This window comes from Chionomys nivalis, chromosome 2, assembly GCF_950005125.1.
Source record: "Chionomys nivalis chromosome 2, mChiNiv1.1, whole genome shotgun sequence".
NCBI classification, from domain to species: domain Eukaryota; kingdom Metazoa; phylum Chordata; class Mammalia; order Rodentia; family Cricetidae; genus Chionomys; species Chionomys nivalis.
Genome location: NC_080087.1, coordinates 31,146,748 through 31,161,116, shown reverse-complemented (window position 1 = coordinate 31,161,116; position 14,369 = coordinate 31,146,748). Strand labels below are relative to the sequence as shown.

Sequence of the window (14,369 nt, the reverse complement as noted above, 5' to 3'; positions counted from 1 at the left end):
ACTAATATTTATTACATATTTAATATTTATTTGGTATACTTAAGTTATATACTCAGTTATTTAATGTATAACTTTAATTGAGTTATATTTAATCTTTTATGTGGTTCATATCCCTCAGCCTTTATTTATTCCATAATGTTTTTATGACATTTAAATATCTTTAAGTAGAAGCTGTACACATAGTATCTGGCATTAACCAGACAGCCAATTAATTTTAGTTTTCTTTTTTAAATTTTATACTTATATAATACAATTCCACTATAAAAATGCTCTAATATTTATTATTAGCAAAATCAATGATGCTCAAGGCACAATGCCTGAAATTTAGTTTTAAATGAGTTAACAAAAATATTATATATACACACACATACCACATATATACAGAGAGAGGAAGCTAAACAAGCCTAGTAAATTTTTAATAGTTGGTGAACTAGAAGAAGTGGATAGCGTTCGTTATATCTGTCTTGGAATTTCTGGGTGGATTGGTAATTTTCAAAATAAAAACACTCAAGGAAAAGTAAAATATTTACTCATGCTAAATATGATACTAAAATGTTTCTTACTAATGCCTTTTAATAGTATGACATGATATTTAATTTGGAGTAAGATAAGGATCGGTTATTTTACTGCATAGCAGGGAAATGATCTTTAATTGGATTGTGCTAACTTAGAATCTGGACAAAACGCATTACCTACCACATCCCTTTCATTGTTGTCACGTTCACTCGTGGGACCTGCCTGTCTACCGTCAGTCTCAGCTCTGGTGTGGTTGATGGGCTTTTGATCCTTGTGTTTATTAGCAGAGATTTCCGCAGGCAGATACTTCTCCTTTCCCCCCATCCCCTAACAAAGGTCAGCCAAAGTCAACAGATAGTATAGTTGAATATGTACTCTGTCTCACAAACCTTTCCTCTCTGCTCTGCCTAGCCCCCTACCCACAAAAAAGGTCAGTGAAAGCAAACAGAAGAAATGTGGCTGAGCTGCAGTGTGCAGCTTCTGATGGCTGTCTAATTAAGATGGCTTCTAATTCCTCACATGGCTAATGGTATGATGTTAATTGTTAACCTTTGCAAGGGCTGTGATTGAATTAATAAAGTGATCAAAGATGTGTCTAAATGCTACACCTTCAAGATATGCTAAACATAAAGATCTCTGCCAGCCGGGCACACTTTTCTGTGTTACAGCACAGTTTGATACATTTCTCTGATATAAGTAGGCTATCTCAATATAGTTGTCTTTGGATTTCTTTTTAAGAAGGATATCTGTTCCCATATTTGTTTAATTCTTGCAAGAATACTTCAGTATTAAATGTGTTTTGTGTTACCAGAGCATATTGTTTGATTCGAGGACAGGATTTGTGTAATTTATTGTTTGTCTCTAGTAATTGGAATATGCTAAATAAATGTTTACAAATGTAAGTAATTTAAATTAGATGGAAATTGATGACAACTCTGGTTATTCTGATTATAAAAGCCCAGAAACATGATTGTACTTTAGTTGTGTTTGGAGTAGTCGTTAAGAAAATGGAACTTAATACACAGCATCCTGTGTGAATGGGAAAATGTTTTTAAGGACAAATGGGTTGTTTCATTGTGTTTAAGTTAGGGCTGGTGTCCCCATCAATAAGGTGGAGTCGCATGCAGATAGTTTCAGTTTGTTCTACAACTACAAAGTAACATGTCATATCCTCTACGTTGCTGTTTACTTCCCATATGGCATGTACAAATCCTGTGTCAGTTATTGCCATATTGGAAAGGTCTTTTCATGAGGTGAACTGTAACTTGGTAAATTAAATGCCAAGTAAAACAATTAAAATAATTTTCTATAAAATGGGAGAACAAACATTTGTTAAGAAGAACTTGTGAGTCTTCTGACTTTAAGTGCCCTGTTTTTTAAGAAGAGAACATTTTCAGAATCAACCCATGTGCCTGTCTAATCCATAGCCTAATGCAAACACATGAATAGACGGAACGGGAGCGAGGGATTAAGCCTTGCTTCAGTGCAGTGTGAGGCATTGCTTTGAACTCTGAATTGTGGTGATGAGTTCCAGTGGAAATTTTATGGATTTTGACAGCTAATTTGCATTATGTTTTTAAGAGTTCTGTTGTGTAGTTTCATTAAGGGACTGAAATAAATTTGGTTGTGTATATTTTCTCTTAAGGATGTGTTACTTTGTCTCATTCTGTAGTGGGAAGTAAATTCTGAGTATATTATTTAGAAAGATAAAGTTAGAAGCAAGGATGAGAAGAATTGAGAGTGATTGCCCCTACAGCGAGGATGGAAGGGCTGCACAGGAGACGGTTGCACCGTTAGGGGCCTCATCTGTCCCTTATGATTTTTAAGAGGTATGGCGGTAGTTGAGCAGAAAACCTTGGTCTTTCCTCCTGCTCACTGTTTGCACAAGAGTGAGCCTGTTTGCTCAGATCAGCTGGGTTCTACACGTCAGCTGGCCATAGTTTAATATGCCCTGAGAACTCAGGGGTAAATAATTCACCCTGTAGGTCTATTCTGAAACCCCAGTTTAGAATATGGATTCCATTTAATGGAACGAACTAGAAAGAGACTGTAAACACCAGTTGTTTATCTGTTTTCAACTTACATTCAGCAGTTTCTTGTCTTTCTATTTTGTAGGCATGTGTGTACCTGCATGTGCACATGGGTGTAGACCAGAAACCCTTACAGTTAGTGGAAAGGGGGACAAGCGTGCAGAGGGAGGACCCAAGGTTACTTTACTCTGAATACATGTTCCTGCTTTTAGCCTCTTTGGGACTGATTTTCTTTCTTTTTGTCACATGTTCACGTCCTGTCTGCTTTTTCTGTTTCTCTCCCTGGCTCTGTCTATCTTTCTGGCTCCTCTCTCATCTCTCTCTGTCTCCTCTGGCTCCTCCTCCATCTCTGTCTCTGGCTTCTCCAACATCCCAGTCTGGCTCCTCCTCCTGTTTCCTCCCCGATCTCTGTCTGTCTCCTGTCTCCTTCCCCATTCTGTAAGGCTCCTCCTCCTGTTTCCTCCCTCCTCTCCGTCTTGGCTCCTCCTCCTGGTTCCTCCCTCATCTCTGTCTTGACTCCTCCTCCTGGTTCCTCCCTCATCTCTGTCTTGGCTCCTCCTCCTGTTTCCTCCCTCATCTCTGTCTGGCTCCTCCTATCTCTTCCCCCATCTCTGTCTGGCTTTCCTGTCTCCTCCTTATCTCAGTGCCCAGTGTCTGCAGAGTAGAGCGTTAAGGTTAGAAAGGAGACTGACTGTACGCTGTGCAGACAGCCTACACCTTACAGCCCTGGTGGATGAATTCATAACTATTTAGTTTCAGAATGAGGACATTGAATATTTCATGTGGTAGGGCTAGGAAACTGGACAGTGGCTATAAATTTAATGATTTTTTACTATTTAGGTGTGATGCTCTAAGAACACGTGTTCAACAGCATCATCTGTTTGTTCTGCAGAATTCTCACTAGCCCTGGTCCCCACTTTCCCATAGTAGTTAACAGTCCACATGTACATAGGCTGTTCTTATGACATTATTGATCAAGATACTGATGTTGATATTTTGTAAGAAGTTTTTCCAACTTTATTCCTTTTTACTAGAATGTTTATTTAAAACTGAGTCACAAAAAAGGTTTCATGATTCTTTATTCTGATAAACAATGAACTCTATGGAAACTTTCTCTTTTACCTCCTCTTGCTGAGAGGTTGTGTTCTTGATATTTCATCCTGCACGCCTGTGGATCGCAGCCATGAGTACTCCCAGAGCCAGCCTTCCATCAGCCTAATGGTTTTCTTTAATTTGTCAAGTACTCTAGGCTGCCTGCTGTGTGCTTCCTGGGCTTGATGCTTACTGTGATGAACTGGTGCCTGCCTCTTGAAGATATTGATCTCATTAAAGCTTTAATTGAACTATTATAATTCATTCATTTTGACAGAGAAGCTGGGTCTAGAATTTTTATTGTTTCACCTTGAACGTTTGTAAACATGGTGTAGCTTCTGGATATTTGTGGCTTTTTAAAAGTCATTTTTGAAAACTGTTAAGTAGTTTTCCAAAATTAACCACTAATTTATTTTACATTACCAGGCAATTAGAGCTTTTCAGTTTTAAACTTGATTTTTGTTACAGTATTAGTTCCAGAAACAAAACAAAACAAAAAGCTAAATAGCTTTCCATTTATGCAAATAAGTAAACATTAGATACTAATAACTGTTTTTGAGTGGGTGAATTGCTCCTCTTTGCAAACTGTCTTGCTAGGCTACAATTTTTATTTCTAAGCTCCCCTAAGAGTGATAAGATAATTAAAATAGTGGGCCCATGACTTCACCCTGAGTCTTCATGGTGGATTTTATGTGCCACTCAACAATCAACTTCTTTTGCCACCACAGGGATTTCTAGTTTCTTGACATGCACTCCAAGAAAATGGAATTCGTTTGGTGACAAAGGAGCTGACTGGTTGAGTTAATGTAAGTTAGGAAGAGACAGCACAGTAGAGGGGAGGATGGAGTCAGTGCTTACAAGGATACTACAAGAGGAAAGCCATTCCTGAACCCTGTGTCACGGGAGTTCACATTTACGCTGGCTCATCATCCTTTAGGGTGTTGGTTTGAGTGTAAGTTGTCTGGATAATGGAGTTCTGGCGTGGGCTTTAGCTTATGGGATTTTCTATATGGTTTGAGAAGGTGGGGGAAACTGAGTTGATGCAAGATACAAGCCTGTTTGAGCCTTTAGAATGTTAATCAAAACTATCTCTAGAATCCTAGATGGTGCCTCTATATGATCTCCCGAACTTCGTGGATTGTGTAGACAAGGTCATGGACATGGTGATGGTAGAATGTGCACTTTGGGACTGCTGTTCACTGGGTATGGTGTTAAGGATCACAGGATTTTCCGTGATCTGTTCCCCTTAGCTGTGAAGTGAACTTTCATCTGTATGTACCTTGAGATACGGGTAATGATCAAAAGCAGATTTGCGTGTGTATGTTTGCATGTGTGTGCACAGGTGGAGGCCAGAGGACAGCTTCACGTGTCTTCCCATAGACACCGTTAATTTTGTTTATTGAGACAAGGTCTGTCAGTGGAACCTGGGTCTTTGGATTAGGCTAGGTTGACAACATTGGGCCTCTTGTCCTTGTTCCCTCGGTGGCTGGATTATAAACACACACTACCATGTTTGGCTTAACGTAGGTGCTGGGGATAGGACTCAGGTCCTAATTATTGCATGACAAGCTCTTTACCTATAAGGTATCTTCCAGACCCTCAAAAGCAAGTGTATAAAACAGCACAGAAGCCACCATCCAGACTGTGCTAAATGAGCAGCCTTGCTGGAGATAGACTGAATAAAGTGAGAATCTCAGTCTTGGATCATCTTTTTTATTATTGTTAAGAAGGAGGAGTTAACATGCATTTCATAGTTTTCTAGTAATAATGTAGAGAAAAGAAGCCTTGTCTATAGTTTGCTAAAGTAATTTCCTGAAATAACACTGTTTCTTTACCCATGGGTCTTTGTCCCTCTCCGAAGTTTTGCTGGAGTTGCAAGAGTTTGGATAAATGCTCACCAGTGGGAGCTTCAGGACGGGGACTCACACAGCACCATCCGGTACAGCAGCCTGGGTATCACTTGGGACTTGATTCTTGCACAAATTCTTGGGCAATTCCAGACCTTTTGAATTTGTGTGTAAGTCCTCCAGGTGATTCTGGTGTGAGTTTGAAAAGTTTGAAAACCAATGGTTGAAAACCACTGGTTTAAAAATCAGTGATTTAGTTGTTGGGTGGTGCTTCTACCCAATATAAAGTCTGGGTTGTGTCTTATACGAACCTGGAGGGACGCTACATGCCTACAGCTGGGACTCACTCACTGATTTTTTTTTTTTTTTTTTTTTTTACATTTCTTCTCAGTTGATTTCAGTGTAGCCAAGGTTAAAAACCACTGCACTGTTGGCTTTTCCCTTCTGCCCAAAATTGCTGTTGGTCTAAGGGGGCTTTATCATTTATGTATCTGTTGAAGTACATTCGTGAAGCATTGTTTTAAATGGTGGCTCCAAACTTAGTTCCTTAAGTGAGCGTTTCCTGGATGGCACTCAGTTGTTTCTGGTGTTTGGATGACTGGTCCATTATTTGGTAATGTATTTGTGAGGTTGGCTTTTGTTATCTATCATATGCTCACTGTGGACACTGATCTTTTCATTCATCCGTGAGTATTCTTAGGGGGGGGCTGTCTGTGGAGCATGCACTTTGTTTTTCATTGAAGCCCAGGCCTTGTACATGCTAGTTTTGTGCTCTCATGAGCTGGCGTGCCCAGCCCATGTCAGACACTTTATGCATGCAAGAAATATAAAGAATAAGATTCTGTCCTTTCATTCAATGGGCTTAGAAGCTACCAGAACATGATATATTTGTAAATTAATCCATAGAACCCAGAAACATGGGAATCATTCTTAATTTCTTTGTTCCATTAATCATCCCATTTATTCTATTTAAATACATCTCAAATACATCCCCCCCCCTTTTTTTCATCGTTGCTGTCCCCAGATGTGCCCTTGATGCTCATTAGATTACTGATTTCCCTAAACTCACTCGTTGCAGTAAGTCCATTTTTTTTCATACTGGCCAGAGGCATCATTTTCCTCCTCCCTCCCTCCTTTCCTTCCTTCTTTCCACTCTTACTTTTTTTCTTATTTTTGACAGGGTTTTTCTACATAGCCCTAGCTGTCCTGGAATTCACTGTGTATGTTGGGGGAAGCCGCTTGTTCATTTCTGGCTGCCCAGACCATGAAATAATCACTCAGAAACTATATTATTTGCAATACTGTTTGGCCAATAGCTTAAGCAGATTTCTAGCTTCCTCTTATATCCTATACTAAAACATCTCCATTAATCTTTGTATTGCCACGTGGCTGTGGCTTACCAGGTAAAGTTCCATTTGGCAATTGTCTCTGGCGGGGCTACATGGCTTCTCTCTGACTCCACCCTCTTTTTCCCAGCATTCAATTTAGTTTTCCCCACCCACCTCTGTTCTGCTAAGCCATTGGCTGAAACATTTATTCATTAAACAATAAAGGCAACACATAGACAGATGGACTTCCCATAGCATGTGTAGGCCAGGCTAGTCTCAAACTCACAGAGATCTACCTACCTCTACCTCCTGAATACTGGGATTACATCTGTGCATTTCCATGCCTGGCCCTAGAGATAACTTTTAATGGAAGGTCAACTATCCTTTGTACAGATGTCACTGGTAAATAACTGTTTGAGTTATGGGAACCCTCTTTACTATCTTTGTAATATTGTATTTGGAAATTTAAACTTTTCCTAGGTGGGTGTGGTGGTATATGGTGGTAATCTTGGTAGCTGGGAAATAGAGGCAAGAAGATCAGAGTTCAAGGTCATCCTCACCTGCACAGTGAGTTCAGTGTCAACCTGGGCAACAAGAGGCATCCTGACCCTGTTAGCTTCTTGAGCCACACTTCCCCTTTCCCTGTTCTAGGCTTGGTTCTATGCTCTTGCCCCTGTTACCCACTGCCAGGCAGAAATGCTTTACTGCATTTTTGCTTTCTACCTGACTAGTCCTCAGCCTTCAGATCCAAGCTCACTGTCCCTTACTCTGGCTGTCATTCTTACATTACACTGCATTGTCTTTGTGGAGGAAGGGGCACATGTCATTTTTGCCGCCATATGTGTTTTGATAGCTTTTGACTTTATTTATTTACTTCCTTATTTCCATTGCTAGAGGTTGGACTCAGACCTCACATCAATGCTAATTGTATGCTCAACCTCTGAACTAACCTCCTATTTCTTTGGCAGTTAAAACTAAAATGGGGAGCTGTCTATTCCATCTGTCAGTCTATCCCATTGAGTTGTGAGCTGCGGAAAGGCTGAGCCATATTCCTTTGGCTTATGGTGCTTAGCAACATAATATACATGTAGTAGGGCCTATAGACTGTTGATAAATTATTAAATGAATAGAAAAGATGTGTGGCATTTTATGCTCATTGTTCTAGAGACTAATTGGCCATTGTCAACACAAATGGAGGTGATTCAGTAGTGCCGTTTAAATCGTGAAAATATAACTATAACTAAAACATGGGCAACACACTGAAACTAGCCAAAGCCTGTCCCTGTCTATGGGCAACACACTGAACATAGCCAAAGCCTGTCCCTGTCTATGGGCAACACACTGAACATAGCCAAAGCCTGTCCCTGTCTATGGGCAACACACTGAACATAGCCAAAGCCTGTCCCTGTCTATGGGCAACACACTGAACATAGCCAAAGCCTGTCCCTGTCTATGGGCAACACACTGAACATAGCCAAAGCCTGTCCCTGTCTATGGGCAACACACTGAACATAGCCAAAGCCTGTCCCTGTCCTTGTCTTTTTTTTTTTTTTAAGTGGAAGCAGAGTCATAAAGAATTGGTAGCTAACTCACAGACTGTAGTTGGTCAAGGGAAAGGGTGAGGTTTAAGAATTCTTTGTTTTTACTGATTTCCTCTGTGGCCTAAACTTCAGAAGTGTTACTTTAGATATTTTAGATTACATTTCGGTGAAACAAAGTAGCTTCTGCTTAATTCTTGAAGTAGTTTTGATGTTCTATTGAATAGTGCTTTATACTGCTTTGTTGAAGAACTGTGGCGTCAAGGCAAAAAGTAACTTGTAATATGATCTCCAATTTCAATGAAAAATGTTCTACAGTTCTGTCATATTTTAATCATTGGAGTCTTTGTCCAGTATTTACTTCCCATCAGAGAGCCTAAATAGTCAGTGATTTTATCAGCCTAGAGACAAAAGGGCACCAAGTAGTGTGTATGCTGCACCAAAACAAACATTTCGCTTGCAAACAGTGTGTCTTATCTGCCCGGCTAATGGTGTCTATGGGCTGGCTTCTACCAGAAAAGGGCAGGGCAGCCCCTGATCTGTTGTGGTGAAGCCTTGTGTCCAGGAGAAAGCTGCAAGGAAAAAGTAGCTGCTCACATATTGCACGATGAGGAAACCTGGAGAAACACACACTTGCCTCTCATAACTCACTCTTTTTGGTGGAGCTTGAATGGAGATAAGTGTAGCCATTCTGGAAGTGTGCTTACTGAAATACCCACTATGGCTGCTATTAACATGCTTGCATGCTGAGCATATCTGGATCGCCTTTGTTGGAGTCTCGCAGCCCCTCCCACTTGCAGTCATTTGGATGGCTCCACACATGCGTCCTTGGTAGGCATTTCCTTTTTCATGCAGCCCACTCTCATTGTCATGCAGCGTTACCTCAAGTGGCTTTCAACAGCTATAACAAATTGTGTTCTGGGAACCTGTTGTTCTTTATTATCTTCGCAAACTTCTAATATAAGAAGCCAATTATTGCAGTAAAATAAAGGTGGTTCGACTTACCCAATCTACTGAAATAAACCTAAATGCAGAGATCAGAGAGCTGAGTACCTAGATTATGTCAGTTGACCGCTAAAGATCCTTTGGGTGATACCATTGACAAGTGGCAGCTGGTGACACATCTCTGTAGACTGAAGATGTTTTAATGACAGTTTCATTATAAACCATACTTTTGTCTATAACTTCCCAACAGAGACATTCTTACTGAGTGATGGATGCGCAATGTGCTTGTAGATGCAAATGTAGGGCCTGTTGATGTGTTCCTTTCCTGGTGACCACTAGGAAGCTCAGTTCCTCCCTTTCAAACACATGTGACTTCATGGGATGTATTGTTACTTATTAGTCTCATTGAAGGTCCAACTTACTTTCCTAACCTCAATTTTCCCTTAACTCATTTTTGTCATGCTAAATGCGTATTTTAAAGACCATTATAAATGGTTGGAACATTGTGGATACAAGCAAAATCATCTGATTATTGTCTCAAGTAATGCAAATCAATGTGTAACTTGTTTTTAGAAACAAGGCTGTACAATTACAAGTTGACTTTTGCTTATATAAACATCATTAAGATTCAGAAAATTTGATCTTGGTGCAATTCACTGTCTAGGAACAAGTATGCAAAAACAAGAAAACTATCATTAGCATTTCTGTGGTCTGTGGCTTCTACCCTCAATTTATTTTTAAAAGGCACATTTTCAGAAGTAAAATTCTCTCCCTAATAATTCTGTAGCTCTCTGTAATCAGATAAATGAGCTATTTGTTCAGTATCTCTCTGGTATCCACACAGGAGATTATCCATAGCGAGAGTCCTTTTCAGAACTTAATAGGGCCAGCGCTGTGTTTATTAGGGAAATAATACCACCAGGTTAAACAAACCATGACTATTGGTTCTGTATGTTTGCTCTCTTTCAGAGGGACCAGCCCAACCTTCAGCGTGTTCCATGTTGTACATCATTAGAAAGCTGAATTAGGAGATGATTCCTAGGATTCGGAATGTGCTGTTTTATAGCATGTTTAGAATAAATAGAAAGCTGTTAGGCGGATAAAACTTTAGAAAGCTCAAGTACTATTTTATGTATTGAAAGTAAAGCATAATTTTCTGAACAACAGAAATCAGAGCTGTATTATGGTAAATATTGTCATTCTCAGTTTATAAAGGAGAAGTAGAATATAAAATATTGGCTTGACTCTGGAAATGACATTGATGGGGAATCTCTAAGACAGGCTATGTCTGAAAGAGAGTTTCAGCATTCACAGTGGTGTTCACAAGAGGACAGATTCATTTTACAGAAATTGAATTGCTGTTGAAATGTAAATTAAACCTAAGTGCTTTTCATGCTACTTGTTAAGAAATGAAATAGAATTTAAAAATCACAAAATGTTACGAGTTCATCTGATCCAATATTCGTGTTTTCAGGTGTGATTGCTTTTAGAAACACCTATGAAAGAAAGTAGTGTCTCTCATTCCAAACGCCTTGGAGAGTTTAACAGTTCAGCTTCTAAACAAAAACTGTTTAGGCTTCCATTTTACAAGCTATCAAAATGAGAACACAGTAATTTTAAACAAATACTTGGCAGATGGTAATTCTGTTTTGTTCTTTGATCTAATAGAATGGAATACATGCTTTCCTTATTAGATACTTTATGTAAATCAATAGTGGGGCCTGCACTTATGAATTAGTTGAGCCTGTTGTGATAAAAATCTTTCCTGTGCCATATATCTATTTGTTAATAGAAATGTTTTAGACTCTCATTTTCTTTTTATCTCCTCTCTTTATTGTTACAGATTCTGGAATTTTTCAAAGTCTGATCCACTTCTGGAAACAGTGGAACATCATACAGAGTTTACTTGTGGCTTAGATTTCAGTCTCCAGAGTCCCACCGAGGTAATGGGTGCAATTTTATGGCTTTTCTATCTGCATAGTTAACAGCTAGCTCTACACGTGGAAAGTGTGGCCCTCAGGGTGGCTCCATGTGGAAAGTGTGGCCCTCAGGGAGCACTCACTCAATTAACACGACCTTTGCACTTCCATGAGTGCTAAGGGGTGAAGAATGGAGCATGCAGGAAAGTGGCTGCAGCTCTCCTCGGAAAAGCCTGTCGAGCCACGCTGGGGCGCTTGCCTCCTTTAGCTGTCACAGGCAGTCTGTCTCGTCTGTCACTGATGATCGTGGATAATAAAAGGTGCGGAGGGAGACTGACTTCTCTGACAGGAAAAGGAACCTTCCCTCAAAATGCCATGTCTAAAGTGCCGTAGACTTTCTTTGGCCTGTTCTTGAAGCAGGAGGACAAGGGAAAGATGAAATGGGGTGCTCTGTCCCCAAAGCTTGGCGGGAGCTGGGGGCCTGTGGTCCTGGCTGCAGCACTAAGCGATCAGACAACTGGCGGATGGGTTCTCTGTGGACTCCCACCCTTCTCCACACTCCAGGGCCAATGGGAGACTTCCGATGGAGAAGAAAGCAGAAGAGAAGTTCTGTTTTACTTAATAAACTTTGTAGTTTTCCTCTTCTGTCCTCTTGAGAGCTTGAGAGTTCATTAGAAATCCTAATGTTTCAGCCTGAGGAATTGTAAGGTCAGGTCAGGACGCCATCACATGCTGAGGACCGAGGGCATCAAGCATAGGCTGAAAGGGTGTAGGCAAGAAACCGCGATGGGTGAGGCTCGAGGCTGGTGGAAGAGTTTGGCTTTTGTACTGAATTTTAAAGTTAAAAAGAAAATCCCCCTTTTCACCACTGTACACCCAACTTGAAGTAAGCACATAGCCTTATTTTATTTTAGGAACTTAATGATAGGAGTCTAAGTTTAAAATAGTCCCGAGACACTTTCAGACATTTAAGTTACCACTAAAACAATTGTTTTAAACTGACTTAATAACCTATCAAAAAAAAAAAAAAGAAAGAAAATGGAATGGAATTGTCTTTAGTGTAAATATAATACTCCTTTAATGACCCAGCTCCTTTTCTGAGAAACATTATTATTAATATTTCTAAAGACGGTAATTGTGCTGGGTGGTGGTGGCGCACGCCTCTAATCCCAGCTGTTGGGAGGCAGAGGCATGTGGGTCTCTGTGAGCTCAAGGCCAGCCTGGTCTACAAAGCGAGTTCCAGGGCAGCCAGGGCAGAAATAAAGGTAATCGCAGTTACTCGCTATTCTGATTTTGAAAAGGCTGTAATGTACCATTGAAAGGAGGCAATACCAAAGGACCAGATCCAGATGTACACTGAATATCCATTGTTGCATAGTTCTCTGTGAGACCCAGGCCAGGACCGTGGTGGTACCTGCAGCTGCTCTGTGTCCTTGGTTGTGGTGCCTCCTCATGTCTGCCTGAAAAGAGCTCCCATAGACCAGGTTATTAAAAGTGACAGGCGGTTTATTAATCAACCACAACAATAAGGTTTTATTGCAAAGCCATTTATTCTCTGTAGCCTGGCAATTGACATGTGTCAATAACCTTTGATTAACCAAATTCCGTTTATATTAAGGAAGTATAGTTCCTGTTGAGAGCAGCTAGGAGTGGAGAAGCAGGATCCTTAACTTGTAACCCACAGTTCAGATGTACCAGACATGAGACCCTAGAAACAGAAGTGCCTGTTTCTCTCTCTCCCTCCCTCACCACCCCCTCATTTTAACATTTCTCTTGCTGGTTAAACCACTCTACAGTTAATGGCTTAAAACAGTTGTTCTGTTTGCTCACAGGTTTGAGTCAGCCATTTGGGCCCATCAGTTCTTGTGATGGTCTCACCTGGGGCCCTCATATGATTCCTGACAGCTGGCAGCTTAAGTAGAGCAGGGTGACCTGTGGTGACCTTATTCACTTCTGTCTGGCAGTGCCAGTTGCCACATGGGCCTTGAGTCCTTTGGAGAAGCCCAGTTTCATTTAGCCATAGTGTGCATCTAAGATAGTGCAAAAGCTGCAAGGCATCTTGGGACTAGCCTTGGCAGTCACATACCACTCTGCACTCCAGCTGTGAGAGGCTGCAAAGAATTTGTAGTTATGGAAAGTTTGCCGTGTTCGCCATTGTTGAGAGTTTTGATGTCTCTTAATTACCCTTCTTGAATTTGTGTGGCCAAATGCATTGATTGCAAGTCAGTACAATTTTACCCTTTGTTCATATTTTATTCTCTTAGAAAGTGCCTCTCACCTCTTAGTGTCTTTCCAGAGCTACTCAATGTCTTGTGATCTAGCAATGATGGCACCTCGCTGATTGTTCTCTAAGGGTCGTGTGAGTCATATTTATCATCCTTGTTCTTTTTAGTTTCTCCATTCTTAAAGATCTGAAAAAAATAGGTCCAAAGGTGTTCTTACACCACCTTTCTTCTCGACAGAGTGTAAGATCTTCTCTTTAAAGGCTTCAAACCTGACAAATGTCTAGGGGTGCTCTTTCAGGACAATTGCTGGGAAATACTCTGTCTTCGCTTGTTAACTAGCTTAGTTACTGTCACTTAAGACATTTTTTCTTTGATTTTTTTCTGTCTGATCATGATTCACACAGTCCTTGCATTTCCTCTCTCTTCCTTTCCCCTCATTATGTCTGAATGGGAGAGCCCTTTTCTGTTGTTAGGTCTGGGACATTTGGCCTGTAATATACCCACTTACATAACTGAAATTCCCTTTCTGTACTAATTTATCTTTAGAACTCTGGCCTTTGTGCTCTGCAGCATCTCTGCTGATCTTCTGAATGCTTAGTGATGCTTTCACAGAGTGTAAGCCAGGTGCAGATTTAGGAATCTTTACACATTCCTTCCACAATTCTTCCTCTCATCAGGATTTTTTTTATTGTTTTTATTGAGCTGTATATTTTTCTCCCCTCCCCTCCTTTACTCTTCCCTCCCCCTTCTATCCTCTCCCATGGACCCCCACACTCCCAAATTACTCAGGAGAGCTTGTCTTTTTCCATTTCCTATGTAGATTAGATTCATGTAGTATGTCTCTCTTAGGGTCCTCTTTATTGTCCAGGTTCTCTGGGATTGTGAATTGTAGGCTGGTTTTCTTTGCTTTATGTTTAAAAGCCAGTTGT

The 14,369-nt window shown here is 40.4% G+C and overlaps 1 protein-coding gene across 1 annotated transcript in view; it reads left to right on the top strand.

Annotated features, from left to right (window-relative positions):
* Pex7 (peroxisomal biogenesis factor 7) overlaps positions 1 to 14,369 on the top strand; it is a 68,129-nt gene that overhangs the window by 32,905 nt on the left and 20,855 nt on the right. Inside the window, exon 9 of the mRNA XM_057762240.1 lies at positions 11,140 to 11,239. Within this exon, the coding sequence (XP_057618223.1) occupies positions 11,140 to 11,239 (100 nt within the window). The remainder of the gene's footprint in view (positions 1 to 11,139; positions 11,240 to 14,369) is intronic.